Genomic DNA, 15,867 nt, shown 5'->3' with positions numbered 1-15,867 from the left:
CATAGCTATGTAATGCCTTGTTAGGCCCATAACTCAAGTTCTTGCTCACATGGCAGGACCTGCCAGGGCCCATGCTCAACTGGCAGAGCTTCTGAGAACCTTGGGTTCCCTATACCATATTTAGAAACTGGGACAGGAGGAGGGGGACATAAGTTGAGGAAATTAAATGTTTATTCAGCATGACTCATGTTAACTAATTATTATTCTTGGATTTGGGGCACACTTCCCTTAAGGAACATACCTTTGCTACTGATCCATGTTATCTGTGTGGAACCACAATGGCAATACTGAAAGTATGTTATGCATCTGGGACCTCTATGTGTACTGAAGTGCAAAGCTGCCAGACTTCATCAATTTATGGCCCCAGAGATAAGCAGCTGTTGACACAGGAAATGGGGAAAAAGAACAGAATGTCTTCCCCAGCTTTGTGATATAACCACACTTGTCATCTACTAGGCTTTTTCAGTGTGAGAAATCAAATGCTTAATAATGAAGAATCTCTTTGTACCTTGTCAAAGATGAAGGTATGTAGGGCCTAGTATTGTGCATCTTGTTAATGGCTGCCAGACAGGCCTAGACTTAAAGATGCCAGCCTCATTAAGGCCCTATACGTTAAATTAAGCCCATCCTCTTCTCAATTCCCTTCCTCCACGCACAAACACCTTAATTCTCCCATGGGGAAGCCCCTATGACTCCTATCATGGAAAATGTCCTGAGAACAACTCAGTACCTTTAGAAAAAGTTTTGGGTTCAAAAACAGAGGAAGGGAAGAAACTGTGTGAAGCAGAAAAAAGTTTAAAGGAAATGAGCCAGGGGATGGATTCCATTGTTAAGATATGTGGTAATTCTCATACCCGAGAATATTTTCTCCCAGTTATTTGAATTTTTTCCTCTCATTTTATTCTATTTAATTCAATTTGATAAACATTTATTTTAAGACCTATTATTTGGAAGGCATCATGCTAGGCACTGAGAATAAAAAAGAAAAACATAAAATCCTTCTTGTTCTCAGAGTGCTTACATTTCACTTGGAAGGTTACAAGTACACAGATAAATATAAGGTAAAACATGAAAGGGATCACTAAAACAATGGACTTAAGGAAAATCTGAGGTGAGAAAACCAATTACCACTGCTCAGAGATTCGCCTAGGCCCTAGGCTAACCATTTTCCTTTGAGCACCATACAGACTTCTGGGATCATCAAGAGGCTTTAATTAAAACTAGATAACTTTCCTTCAAGTTAAATGGGAATTTTTATTGGGAATAAAGTAGGTTCTTTTAGTATCTGGAGCCCTTTAAAGGATGGAAAGCCAGGGGAGAGTGCCACCTTGGGAAGTGTAAGGAATATAAGGACAGGTCACCTAGTGTCTGAGAAGAGGGTAAAAGGGACAAAGAAGGATGCCAGAGGCAAACTTTGCCTATTTGGCTCTGTTTTCAGAATAGGAAAAATAAAAGTTTCCTTTTCTTTCTACTCCTGCCTGAACCACCAGGGTACCTCCTGAGTTTTAGGCTTATATTAGTGTAATTAATCTCTGGTGAGAAGAATCAGAAATGAAGTTCAGCTTATTATGGGTTAAATTGGCAGGAATTTGGAATACATTTTGGAGTAACTACTACTAAGAAAGCATAGAATACAGTCCTCACCTATGCTCTCTACCTTCTCTGAGTTTCTCTTTTGGAAATTGTTTTCATTGAAGGTCTCCACTATGGATTAATTCAGGAAATTAATACTATCTATCTTAGAAATGACCTTTCTATCATTTTTCTTAAAACAACATAGAATACATTTGATAAACTGTCATCTTGGAGCATCTTTCTTCTGGGCTGTGCACCAATAATATTTTCAACATCCTTTGGCAGGACAGAACAATTCCAGGGCAACATTTTCTTTTCTCAGCAGGGCCTGTACTTTTATAGAAGAAAGGCATTCAGAAAAGTTTCTTGCTTGTGATTATTAATTCCAAAGAATGTAATGTTTAATAGAATCAGATAAATCTCTCAGATACCACTTTAAATCTCTTGATGTACTTAGCAGAGGATTTTTTTGATGTCATAAAATGCTGGTCTTGTTATTTGCTTTTTACATTTCACCTGTGGCCAGTAAAGGACCTCAACTAGTGATTCGAATTATAGTCCAATTGTTTGAACAATCAAAATGAATTCTATGGTTCTTTCTTGGTCCACATTGGTATAATGCTGAAAAGAGATCTTACCATTACATCATGAATAGTTAAAAGTATCCTTTCTTTGTCTGCATCACTGTGGGGGTCTGATTGTCCATGTGTATTCAGAAGGGAGAAATTAAAATCACAGGGAGTGCTGTTGGTGGGATACTCAGGATTCTAGAGACAAACACAAAAGACAGGGTTTTGTCAAAATACTTCATTGTTTCTCAAGTGAGAAAGCATCTCCTGCATGGCAACTGATGCTTTCTTGAAGAACAGAATCTCAGAGCTGAAAGGGACATCAGTGGCCATTAGCCCAACCTATATTTGATATATATATCCTCTATAACACACTCAGAAATGGTCATTAAACCTTTCCTTGTAGATCCCTATTGAAGAGGAACATGTTACCTCCTAAGGCAGCCTATTTTACTTTTACATAGAACCCTAATTGTTAGGAAGTTTTCCCTATAATTATATTTGAAACTATTTTATATTTTGTTCAACTTCCATTTATTTCACTGAATTCTGGCTGTGGGGCAAAGAACTAATTTAATCCTCTTCTCCAAGACAGCCTTTAAACTACTTCAAACCAATGGCCACACCCACCATTCACCCACAGATTCATCATTTTCCTAGTTCCTTTAGTTGATCTTCATGTAGCATTATTTTCCTAGGCTTTCCCATCCTGGTTGTTCTTCTCTCTTTCTCTTCAGCTTGTTCATGTGTTTCCTAAACTGTGGCTTCCCCAGAGAAGAACACAAAACACCCCAGATATGGTATGACCAGAACTGAATATAGCAGGATCATCATGTTGGACTTAAATGCAAGATTGGCTATAAAGGTTGTAATTTTTTGGGCAGTCATATCACACTGCTATCTCATAGTGAACTTCCATTTCCTCATGATCAGGCTAAATTGACCTCACTGAAGTACAAGGGAAACTGGAAAACTAATTTCAAGTTTATTTATCCCACCTTGTTTAGCTAGTGAAGTGGCAGCATAAACTAAATTAGTGCTTTCTCTTTCAAATTCATATTTGATGACAAGTCAAATAATGACCTTATAATTGGACTCACAATTTTCTTCCCACGTCTCTTCGGCTCAATAAATGCCAATGACCCCCTATTGCTTCTAATCTAAAATATAAGTTTTTCTGTTTAGTTTTCAGTGACATTTATGACTTGGTTCCCAAAGAATATTCTAATCTTACTGGACATTACTCCCTTTCCTACATAATATAATCCAGACAAATGGGCCTTTTCTCTAGTCTTCATACATAACATGCAATATCCCATCTCCATGCCTTTGCATTAGCAGATTCTAAAAGAATCCTTCTCTCTCCCTTTAAGAGATAGCCTCAGCTCCTAGATGAAGCCTTTCTTGATCCTCCCAGCTGCTAGTATCCTCTCAAAATGCCTTGTATTGAACTACTTTGGATTGATTCTCCATATTATATATTATATTAATCATACTATACTATCATTATATTTGTAGTATATGTGTACACATACACACAGTGTTAAAATCTAAAGATCCTCAGGAGTAGGAATTAGTTCATTCATTTATTCTTTCATAGATTCATTAAACACACATTTTCTAAGTACTACTATGTTCAAAAAACTGTGGGAGGCATGAGAAGTTACAAAGTTTAAAAGAAACATTACCTTGCCCTTATGGAACTTACAGTTTAATATGGGAAATATAAAAAAAAATCAAGGACATAACATTATATGATAAATGCCTACAAATCTAATATATCTGGAACAAAATGAGGAAAGAAACTACATTATATAAAAGAGGGGAACTAGTATTCAGTAAAACATAAACAGGATGGCTAAGTGATTTAGATGCAGCTTGGACCCTGGAGGAATTTAGTTTAGTTGGTAGATAGAGCCAAAGATCCTAGGTAGAAATCCTTGCTCTGCCACTAAATAGCTTAAGTTACCCTTGATTTTCTCTGGGCCTCACCATTTTCATCTGTGAAATGAGAAGATTAGAACAGATGGCCACTAAGGCCACATCCAGGTCCAAGTCCATGATTTCAAGATCCCATGAATCCTACATTCTCATAGGATTCTACAAATGGTAAGATTGGGTCTAAGCCCCGCGAATGTTCAGAAGAGGCGACTGAAGCCCCAGGAAGGGCAGGAACTTTTTTACTGTGATAGCAATTTTATGGCAGGACAGAGTTTAGAACTTACTTCTTCAGATTCCTAGTCCAGTGTTCTTTACATTGTGACCCTGCCTCCTAACCTGATGTGGCTTGATTTCCAAGCCAAAATGAATTTTGGGTCAACTGGAGACAAATGTTGATGTTTCAGCATCTTCATGAAAGTATTTTTTTGACCAAGTAATAGGTGCCATATTAAATCATGTACCACATATTGCTAGCATCTCATCCAATTTTTATTGAATATTTTGAGATTCTCAGATGAAAGGTATAAACTAAATATTAATTTGGTCTTAGAGAGAAAATCATTTGATTGTATACTTATTATGATCTTATTGATTTGCCTGCCTCCTAGAGGAGGGAATGGATGCTAATGACACTTAAGTCTTTAAATTAAATTAAAATATTTATTAACTAATTAGATCCAACAAATATTTATGAAGTATTAATATGTAGAATCTCTGCCTGCTGATACAGACCTGCATTTTTCTGTAATTTGGTCTTAGAAAGTTGCCTGGGATCTTGACAAGATAAATCACTTGTCCAGGATAACACAGTATCTAACAGAGGTATGCTTGAATACAGGTCTTCCTGGTTCTAAGGTCAACTCAACTTTTAGATGCTGAAAATGCAGAGATGAAATAAAATATATCTCTGGCTCCAAGTGGGACAGCTATGTGGCCCAGTAGAAAGAATGCCAGATTGGAGTTAGGAAGACTAATCTTTCCAAGTTCAAATCTGGACTCCAATGTCTGATCTGCTAGCTGTGTGACTCTGGGCAAATTGCTTAACCCTGTTTGCCTCAGTTTATTCATCTGCAAAATGAGCTAGAGAATGGAAATGGCAAACTATTCCAGTTATCTTTGCAAGGAAAACCCTAAAAGGGCCACAAAGTCATAAATGATACAACAAGAAGAACAACAGATTTCAACCGTTTATAATATATTAGGTAGAATAAACTAATTTGCAGATATATGCCTTCTTATAAAAAGGAAAAATGAGATGTGTACAAATATATATGACGTCCAAAAAGAAATCTGAGGATGGAGAAATAATTTTCAGCTATGGGGAGTAAGATCAAATCATGGAAAAGATGGTACCAGAACTGGACTCTGAAAGAAAAGATGATTGCCACAGAAAGGATCCTTCCTTTCACAGGAGGATTTCCACAGGTAGAGATGTGGATGGGTGGGAAGCAACTCCCTTCAAGATTGGGTGAAGATATCAACCAAAAAATCAAAACACAAATAGGGAAGAAAGTAGTCAGATATATAAACTCTATTCCATTGTTAATAGAGAGCCAAGAAAAGTATTAAAACAATAAAATATCAGAACTATCAGAACAGAAGCTTATGTGAGAATAGAAAGCTTGGATGTGGGAAGACATGTTGTAACCTAAAAGGCCAGACTAATAATACTAGATTAATCACTGTTGAGGGAACTACTATCCTTTAAATCACTCAGATTGAAAACCTTAATGTCATCCTGGACTCCTCTTTCACTCACCTCTCCTGTCCAATCAGTCATCAAATCTTGTCATTCCTTTCTCTACAATATCCCTCACATATATCTTCTCTCCTCTCCTCTCTCAAAGCCACCATTCTAGTTCAGGCCCTTCTCGTCTGACCACTTCAAAGACCTTCTTCTTCTTCTTTTTTATGTTCGTTCGTTCATTCATTCATTCATTCATTTATGATGTTTTTCCATGGTTACATAATTTGTGTTTTTTCCCCTCCACTCCTCCCACCCCCTTCTCATAGCCAATGAGCAATTCCACTGGTTTTTACATGTGTCACTGATCAAGATATATTTCTATATTATTAATATTTGCACTAGAGTTATCATTTAGAGTCTGCATCCCCAATCATATCCCCATTGACCCATGTGATCTAGCAGTTGTTTTCTTCTGTGTTTCTACTCCCACAGTTTTTTCTCTGGATGTGGATAGTGTTCTTTCTCATAAGTCCCTCAGAATTGTACTGTATCACTGCATTGCTGCTAGTAGAGAAGTCCATTACATTCAGTTGTACCACAATGTATCAGTCTCTGTGTACAATGACTTCTGGTTCTGCTCCTTTCACTCTGCATCAAATCCTGGAGCTCATTCCAGTTTACACGGAATTCCTCCAGTTCATTATTCCTTTGAACACAGTAGTATTCTGTCACCAGCAGATACGACAATTTGTTCAGCCATTCCCCAACTGAAGGGCATACCCTTGTTTTCCATTTTTTTTTGCCACCACAAAGAGTATGGCTATAAATATTTTTGAATAAGTCTTTTTCCTTATTATCTCTTTGGGGTACAAACCCAGCACGGGTATGGCTGGATCAAAGGGAAGGCAATCTTTTTAAGCCCTTTGGGCATGGTTCCAAATTTACAACTGCACCAACAATGCATTAGTGTCCCAATTTTGACACAACCCCTCCAACATTTATCACTTTCCTTTGCTGTCATATTAGCCAATCTGCTAGGTATGAGATGGTACCTCAAAGTTGTTTTGATTTGCATTTTTCTAATAATAAGGTATTTAGAACACTTTTTCATGTGCTTAATGATAGTTTTGATTTCTTTATCTGAAAACTGCCTATTCATGTCTCTTGCCCATTTAACAATTGGGGAATGGCTTAATTTTTTTGTACAATTGGTTTAGCTCTTTATATATTTGAGTAATTAGATCTGTCAGAGTTTTTTTCCCAATTTGTTGTTTCCCTTCTAATTTTGGTTGCATTGGTTTTGTTTGTATGAAAACTTTTCATTTAATGCAATCAAAATTATTCACTTTACATTTTGTAATATTTTCTATCTCTTGCTTGGTCTTAAAATTCTTCCTTTCCAATAGATCTGACAGGTATACTATTCTATGTTCACTTAATTTACTTCTTTATATTTAAGGCGTTCACCCATTTTGAGTTTATCTTGGTGTAGTGTGAGATGTTGATCTAAAACTAATCTCTCCCATACTGTTTTCCAATTTTCCCAGCAGTTTTTGTCACATAGTGAATTTTTGTCCCCAAAGCTGGGATCTTTGGGTTTATCATCATTGTTTTGCTTAGGTCATTTACCCCAAGTCTAGATCTTCCCTTTTGTCTCTTCACCAGTACCATACTGCTTTGATGACCACTGCTTTATAGTAGAGTTTAAGATCTTGAACTGTTAAACCCCAATCCTTCACTTTTTTTCATTATTTACCTTGATATTCTTGAACTTTTGTTATTCCAAATGAACTTTGTTATAGTTTTTTTTCTAATTCAGTAAAATAGTTTCTTGGTAGTTTGATAGGTATGGCACTAAGTAAGTAAATTAATTTGGATAGGATTGTCATTTTTATTATGTTAGCCCATCCAATCCATGAGCAATTAATGTTTTTCCAATTGTTTAGATCTAGTTTTAATTGTGTGGTGTTTTATAGTTGTGTTCATATAATTCCCGTTTGTCTTGGTAAATAGATTCCTAAATATTTTATATTGTCTAGGGTGATTTTAAATGGAATTTCTCTTTCTAACTCTGGCTGCTGAGATGTGTTGGAAATATATAGAAATGCTGGTGATTTATGTGGGTTTATTTTGTATCCTGCAACTTTGCTAAAATTGTTTATTATTTCCACTAGCTTTTCAGTTGATTCTCTAGGATTCTTCAAGTAGACCATAATGTCTTCTGCAAAGAGTGATAGTTTAGTCTCTTCATTCCCTATTTTAATACCTTCAATTTCTTTTTCTTCTCTAATTACTATTGCTAGTGTTTCTGGTACAATGTTAAATAATAGAGGTGATAATGGGCATCCTTGTTTCATGCCTGATCTTATTGGGAAGGCTTCTAATTTATTCCCATTGTAGTTGATGCTTGCTGATGGTTTTAAAAATATATTATTTATTATTTTTAGGAAAGGCCCTTCTATTCCTATACTTTCTAGTGTTTTCAATAGGAATGAGTGCTATATTTTGTCAAAGGCTTTTTCTGCATCTAATTGAGATAATCGTGTGATTTCTGTTGGTTTGCTTATTTATATGGTCAATTATGTGGATAGTTTTCCTAATATTAAACGATCCTTGCATTCCTGGTATACATCTCACTTGAGTATAGTGAATAACCCTTGTGATCACTTGTTGGAGTCTTTTTGCTAGTATTCTATTTAAGATTTTTTTCATCTGTGTTCTTTAAGGAGACTGTTCTGTAGTTTTCTTTCTCTGTTCTTGATCTGCCTGGCTTTGGAATCAGTACCATAATAAAAGGAATTTGGTAGAACTCCTTCTTTGCTTATTTTGTCAAATAGTTTGTAAAGTATTGGGATAAGTTGTTCTTTAAATGTTTAATAGAATTCACTTGTGAGTCCAACTGACCCTGGGAATTTTTTTCGTGGTCTCAAAGACCTTCTAATCTGTCCCTCTGCCTTAACCAGTTCAATCTATCCTGTACTCTGCTGCCTCAGGGATTTCCTCAACTATGTATCCTATTGCACTTGCCTAGGAGCCCTTCCTAAAGTGTGACCTCCCTCCAACATCTCCACCCCACCAGCTCCCTATTACCTCCAGAATGAAACACAAAATCCCTTGTATGGCATTTTAGGTTCTTCACAAGCTTGCCTCTTCCTACTTTTCCAATCTGCTTACTCTTCATTCCCTTCTACCCAGGCCTATTCTTTGTTCCTTGTAGATCACATTCCATCTCTTGTCACCATGCCTTTTTACTGGCTGTTCTCTACTCTACTCCTAGGATGCTTTGTCTCCCAAGAATCCCTAGTTTCCTTTCAGATCCAGCTCAAGTGCCCACTCTTCCAGAAGGCCTCTCATCAAAGTCTCTCCAACTGTTAGTGCAAATTCCTTCAATCTACTATTTATCTCACATTTTCAGATTTATAAATGCTGTCTCTAGCAGGGACTGGTTTTGTTTTGTCTCTATCTCCAGCTCTTAGCACGGTTCTTAGCACATAGGAAGTGCTTTAATAAATGTTTGTTTCTTTAATAAATGTTTGTTGATTGGTTATGAACTGGACAGATGAAAAAATATATTGTCTTCAATTTTATATGATCTCAGAGTTGAAAAAGACATTGTCTTTCATAACTTTGAAACATATTAGATTAAATTATATATTTAATTAGACATTTCTAATTTTTCCTGTTCTGATTACTTTTTTGATAAACCATACTCATACCATCCTATATAGATGAAAATCAATCTTCTTTTTTAAAGTTTTTAAAAAGATATCTCAATACTTACTTTCATAATTCATTTTAGGGCTTGATAACCCTCCATGATGGATCTCCTAAAATCTGATCTAAATATTCCATGCTACACTATGTAGAGCTCCTCTTCATTTTCCATTAAAAAAAGAAATCAGAAACATTGGCTGAAAATGGTCACCTTTCTGCCAGTCTCTTATAAATGCAAATAATGCAACTAATTGAGAATGACTGATTACAATGAATAGACAACAACAAAAAGAAATCCACTAGCATAGGAGCCAGAAGTCCTGGGTTACAAACCTAATTCACATCATTTCTAGACTTTTACATTTTCAACATTTTAACAAATGTTTATTAAGCACTTAGCATATAAAAACAAAAACAAGCTAGACTTTGCTCTCAAGGCCCTTCCATTTTAATGTGGGTTGGAAAGAATGTCAGAAATAGTTTAGTCCCATCCAGAATTTTATAGATAAGAAAACTGGAGATTAGAAATGAGATATAGTGAGTCCAAAGTCATAGAGGTTGGAAGTGGTTTAGAGATGGAAGGGACTTTCAAGATTATCCAGTTTAACTGCTTCTTATTACAGCTGAGGAAGCTGAGGCCCAAAGAGTTTAAGTGACTTCTCCAAGGTCACACAATTAGTCAGCAACAGGGCTAAAGCCCAAGTCCTTTCACTTAGGAGTCAGAGTATAGCATTCTTTCTACTGTAACAGGTTTCCCCTGCTTGGATTTATACCTAGCTTCCCTGATTCCAAGGTAAAACTCAATCTGCTCTACTACGAATGACTTAGTTGCCTCAATTGTACAATAAGTATGGTAATAGCATGGTAAATAGTAATGTTATATGCTCTGTCTGACATCTAAAATCCTTCACAATCTGACTGCAGCCTACCTCTTCAGATTTACTCTATATTGCTGACCTTCCTTTTCTTCACAAACCATATTTCATCCCCAGTCTTCCTGAACTTTGGACAGGTTGCTCACCATGCCTAATATGTAATTCTTTCTACCTCTTCCTCTTAGGAGATCTATTTAAACCTCAGCTCAAGTACCACATCTTATATGAGGCATTTACTGATCCCCCAGCTGCTAGTGTTTTCCCACTACCACCACAAAAAATGACTTTATATTTACTTTAATATCCCTTCTATGTCTTCATATCCTCAGAGCTGAGTAAAGTGTCTGGCACTACATATTTGTTGACTCGTCAGACAGGATGACTGTGAGAAATGGTTAAATCATCAGACACCCAGCACTTATTAAGTACCTACTATGTATCAGCCACTGCACTAAAAACTAGGAATAAAAATGGAAAATATAAAACAATACTTGAGGGTGGCCTCAAGGAATTTATATTTTAACCAGGAGACAAATATATGTCTTTGTGTGTGTGTAAGCATACAAATACATATATAAATGTGTTTATATACACATATACACATATACACAAATGCACATGTGTATATGTGGAGAGAGATAATAAATATAATGATAGTAAATAAAAATAAATACAAAAATGTTAAATGCAATGTAATTTGGGAGAAAGGGAATTAGCAATTGATGGAGATAAAGAAAGACTTCATACAGAAGGTAATGCTTAAGCTGTATCTTGAAAGAAGAGAGATTCTGTGAAGCAGAAATAAGGAGAGAAAGCATTCTAGGTGTGTGGCACAGCCAATGTAAAGATGTTGAGATAGGAGATGGAGAGCTGTGTATGAGGAACAGAGAAAAGGCCAATATATCTATAAAAAACAAGTGCTTCTTAAAAGAAAAATGTAGCACAAATTCAAAGTAACATTATCTCATGTTATATTAAAAAAAGCAAATTTAGAAATGTTGACATTTGACCAAATTGTCCAAACCTCTACCAATGATGAAAAATGTAGCCCAAGCAGAAGGTAAAAGGTCTAAATCTCTGAATCATGAAGGGTTAAAATGAAAAATGTATTCATATGCAGAAGAGCATTTCTTTCCTCCATTTCAGGAAATACTTGCAATCGCAATAACTGAGAACATTTAACTAAATGCAAAAACATTTCTAATAAAGGTTCTTCCTTCACTAAAAGTAAGCATTGCCATTTTATACTTTCATTTAGCAGAGAAGAAAAATCCTCAATAATTATCAAAGGAAAGCTGACTGAAACTGCACTAGCACCCCCTCAAGACAGATGAAAAATCAAGCAGGTATTAAGTCAAGAAATTCAAGCTGTTGGAGCTTTGCAGTGAGACCAATCTAGAGCATGTGGACAAAAGAATTCTGACAGAATGCTCTCTCTTCCAAGAGCTATTCCTGCTACCATATGTCCTAGTCCCAAAGGTTCTAAACCTCACAGCCATCTTGACACTTTCCCCTTCTTCACTGCCCACATCAAACCAGTGGCCAAGGTCTGTCACTTACCAGGATGATAACCTTCCTATCTGTCTTTTCCTCTTCATCTTGACTTCTGCCACCCTATTTCAGGCCCCTGTCACTTCTCCATCTCTAACTTCTCTTTGTCTTTTTGCTCTTCCCTCTCTAATCTATCCTTTACAGGCAGCCAAGATTGATAAATATTTCCTTCTCAATAATCAAAAACCTTTAGCAACTCATTAGTATCTCCTGGATAAAGTACAAAACCCTTAGCCTGGCATTCTAGGCTTTCCAAACAACTTTTTCATGTAAATTCAAATCTATTCAACAAACAAATCAACAACTGTCTTTCATCTTACAATCTGAGAGGGACACTTGGGAAAAAAATGAAATTAAGTGACAAGGTTACACAGAGGGAAGGAACTGGATTCAGGTCATTCTGACTCTTACAAATGGAAGATGCTACATAAATATTTTTCCTCTGAATTTGAGGGTAGAATCTGAGAAAAGAAAGGAATCAGTGGTAACTCAACATGAAGTGGAAGAAGCTTTGTTCCTGCTAGGGAAGGGCAGAGAAAACTAAGACCTGTGAAAAGCCTAAGTGGATCCAGTGTTGAGCTACGAGAAGGCTTTTCTCCCCTCCCACAGAGTCCTTAACAAATATCTAAGTGGAGAAAAAGGATATCCAAACAAAGACTAAAATCTAAGATCTCCAAAAAGGAAGCATGGAGAAAAGACAAAGGGAGCAAAGGACAAAAGAAGAGGGACAAAGGAGCCACCATTCCAAAAGTCCTTGGGTACAATACAATAAAGAATAAGTATAGAAAAGCCTAAGGTGCATTTGGAGGGCCTGGAGGACAGTTTTTAGAACTGGTCTCCTTCCTGCCTGCAGTGATTTACACTAGTCGTATCAAATTCAACTAGAAATGGGGGGCACTTTACCATACATAAGGATCCCTGCAGGCTGCTTAATAACTTAGAAAACTGTATGTTAACATTATCTATGTTCTATTGTATTTTTTATTGCTTTTATTAATTATTTACCAATTACATTTTAATGTTTTTTAGGGGGCACTAAGGAGTGTTGCTGGCCAAAGTCATATTTGACACCTCTGATTTATGTCTGCCTTCTCATTTTTTTTACTTACCAATTACATGTATCAACAAATTTCCTCACAAGTTTTCCCAAGTTAAACATAGAACTTATCTCCTCCCCTCCTTTCCTTTCCCCCTCCTGGGTGCTGGCAGGTGATCTGATCTGGTTTATACATGTATTATCATGAAAAACTTATTTCCATTTTGTTAATTTTTGTGAGTAAACTTATAAAACTAAAACACCAAAATGTAAGCCTAAATAAACAACTGAAAAGTCATATGCTTTTTTATCTGCATTCTACCTCTAACAGTTCTTTCTCCGGAGGTGGATAGCATTCTTTGTCATAAGTAACCCAGAACTGTCCTAGATCATTGTATTGTGGATAAAAGCTAAGTCTATCATGGCTGATCATTCCACAATATTGCAGTTACTATGTTAAATGTTCTTCTGGTTCTGTTTATTTCATTCTTAATCAGTCCATGAAGGTCTTTCCAAAATCATTCTGTTCACCATTCCTTATAGCACAATAGTATTCCATCACCATCATATACCATAATTTATTCAGCCATTCCCCTTTCCAACTCTTTGCCACCACAAAAAGATTAACTATAAATATTTTTGTACAAGTAGATCTTCTCCCTTTTCTTCTCCTTTTCTAAAGTGGATGTATGCTTTAACAAGGCTAAGCTTGATTAAAAACCCAAGGCCTAAACCATGGAAAACTGGTGTTCTATTTGAAATGAACTGTGACTAACAAGGGTACAATTTGATTTAGGTAAAAAAGCTAAAGGCTGTGTTGATGATGTGAAGGAGGTAACCAAAGGTAATGCAAAATATAATTCTGTTAAGATTCTTTTTGTGATGGCTAAGAATCTGAAATAAAATTCTTTTCTTTTATGTTAAATTCAAAGAGCACTGTGTTTTGTGAAATGTATTAGGAAATGAAGTCATTTAATGAAGAGTAGAATTTTCTCCCTCCAAAATAGGAATTGGCAAATAATTTTAGAAATTCAAACCCAGCTCTTCTGCCTCCAAATGTAGTTTATCTTTCCTCTGAACCACAGGGCTCTGAGCAGTGGTAGTGAAGTTCAAATGAATAAATATTACACCCAAATTTTTTATTTGAATGATTTGAAGAATATGTGATTGCTGTTGCTCCTTCATGAATAATTTAATAATTATGCAAATGAACTTCTGAGAAGATGGTGAAATGAGAACCTGGAAGTAAAATGCAGACTGTTGAGGGTAGGGGTTGACTTATTTTTGGGTTTGTTATATACTAAAGCTAGCTCAGAATCTTATACTTAAGACATAACTAATATATGTCTGTTGAATTGTTTTCCTACTCTGTCTCGAAATAGGGATAATGCCAAAAAAAGTAACAAAATTGTCAAAAACCCTCACAAGAAAATTAAAAATCATCAAAAAAGCAAAGAGCAAAGTGAACAAGACCTCTGTCCCCCCACCATAATGTAATCAGAAATATCATCTGGACGAAGATATCCTAAATGCAAGAATTTTCTCAAGGTAAAATTAACTTCAACAGAGATAATTTTAAGATGTTTAGAAATGAACTGAGAGTAGCTCATTTATCTCAGAAAAAGATCATGTTAAAATTCAGCAGTAACCTGTACAATTATTTTTCTGTGACAAATAAAGTTTTGATCATTAAATTTGGCAAGGAATAGGCAGATAAAGAAAGATGAAAGGCCATTATCATTAATATTGATACACAAAACAACTAAATAAAACAATGGCAAATAATATATCAAGGTATCAAAAAATTATTCACTCCATTCATGTAGGATTGATACTAGCAATACAGGAAAATTCAATATTGGGAAAGTCATCAGTGTAATAAATCATGTCAGTAATAAAAAAATCAGACAATTATAGAAGCAAAAATGCCTTTGCTAAATTATTACCCTGTTTATAATTATACTAAAATGTTTAAGAACAGAAGAATTTTGCCTTAAATTATAAAAAGTTATTTAAAACCAAAAGCCAGCACTATATGCAGTGGAAGTTCATAAGAGGCAATTTTAACCACTCCAACTCTGCCCTAAATGGTATGATGCAGGAATATGCCACTATAAGTGCACCACTGTACCATGGTATGATGGAAAGGGAACTGGACTGAAATCAAAGGACATGGTTTTGAATCTTAGTTTGCCTTTAAGAACCCCCGTAACCTTGTACAAGTCAGTTACCTCGGTCATAATATCATGAGGGATATGAGGGGGTTGGACTAGATAATTTTTAAGGGCATTCCATCTCCAAATCTATGATAATGTTTAACTTAGTTTTATAAATCTTAGCTTTATGAGTAAAGCATGAAAATTAAGGGACTATGTAGTGACAAAGAAGGAGTTCAAATATTTTTATTTGCAGACATTCTATTTATTTAGAAAATCTAAAATGTTTAAGAAATGAGACAATATGCTATAAGACAAATTCATAAAAATCACCTATATTTTTATATACCACTAATAAAAGTAGGAAACTTGAAAGAAAAAGAAATACCATTAATAATAATGACATTATATCAACATTTAAACAAGGCATTTTGGAATACAACTCTAAAATGATTTTGAGAGAAATAAGAAATAAATAATCAGAGAGGATATCCCATACTCAGCAAGGTTGAGCCAAAATAAGTTAAATATGTCCCACACTAGAGTTTCGAAGTTACACCAATCAAAATACTAATACGATGCCTAATAGTTTATTTATATATTGTCTCCACTCAGATCTCAACCAAGGACTGCAATTTCATTGAGGTAGGGAACTCCCAGTACAGATAGGATAGGGAGAAAGAGGAAACCCATGAAAGACAACCTTGATTTTAACAGCTAAATATGAGCCAAGATATCTTGCTGGTACAGGGGTTGGCAACCT

At 35.6% G+C, this 15,867-nt stretch overlaps 1 protein-coding gene across 1 annotated transcript in view; it reads right to left on the bottom strand.

Annotated features, from left to right (window-relative positions):
• LOC123248525 (katanin interacting protein) overlaps positions 1-15,867 on the bottom strand; it is a 148,325-nt gene that overhangs the window by 51,708 nt on the left and 80,750 nt on the right. The window contains exon 10 of the mRNA XM_044677331.1: positions 2,214-2,342. Within this exon, the coding sequence (XP_044533266.1) occupies positions 2,214-2,342 (129 nt within the window). The remainder of the gene's footprint in view (positions 1-2,213; positions 2,343-15,867) is intronic.

Source organism: Gracilinanus agilis, chromosome 1 (assembly GCF_016433145.1).
Source record: "Gracilinanus agilis isolate LMUSP501 chromosome 1, AgileGrace, whole genome shotgun sequence".
Lineage (NCBI taxonomy): Eukaryota > Metazoa > Chordata > Mammalia > Didelphimorphia > Didelphidae > Gracilinanus > Gracilinanus agilis.
Note: the sequence above shows the minus strand (reverse complement) of the source record. Positions and strands in the feature narration are given on the sequence as shown.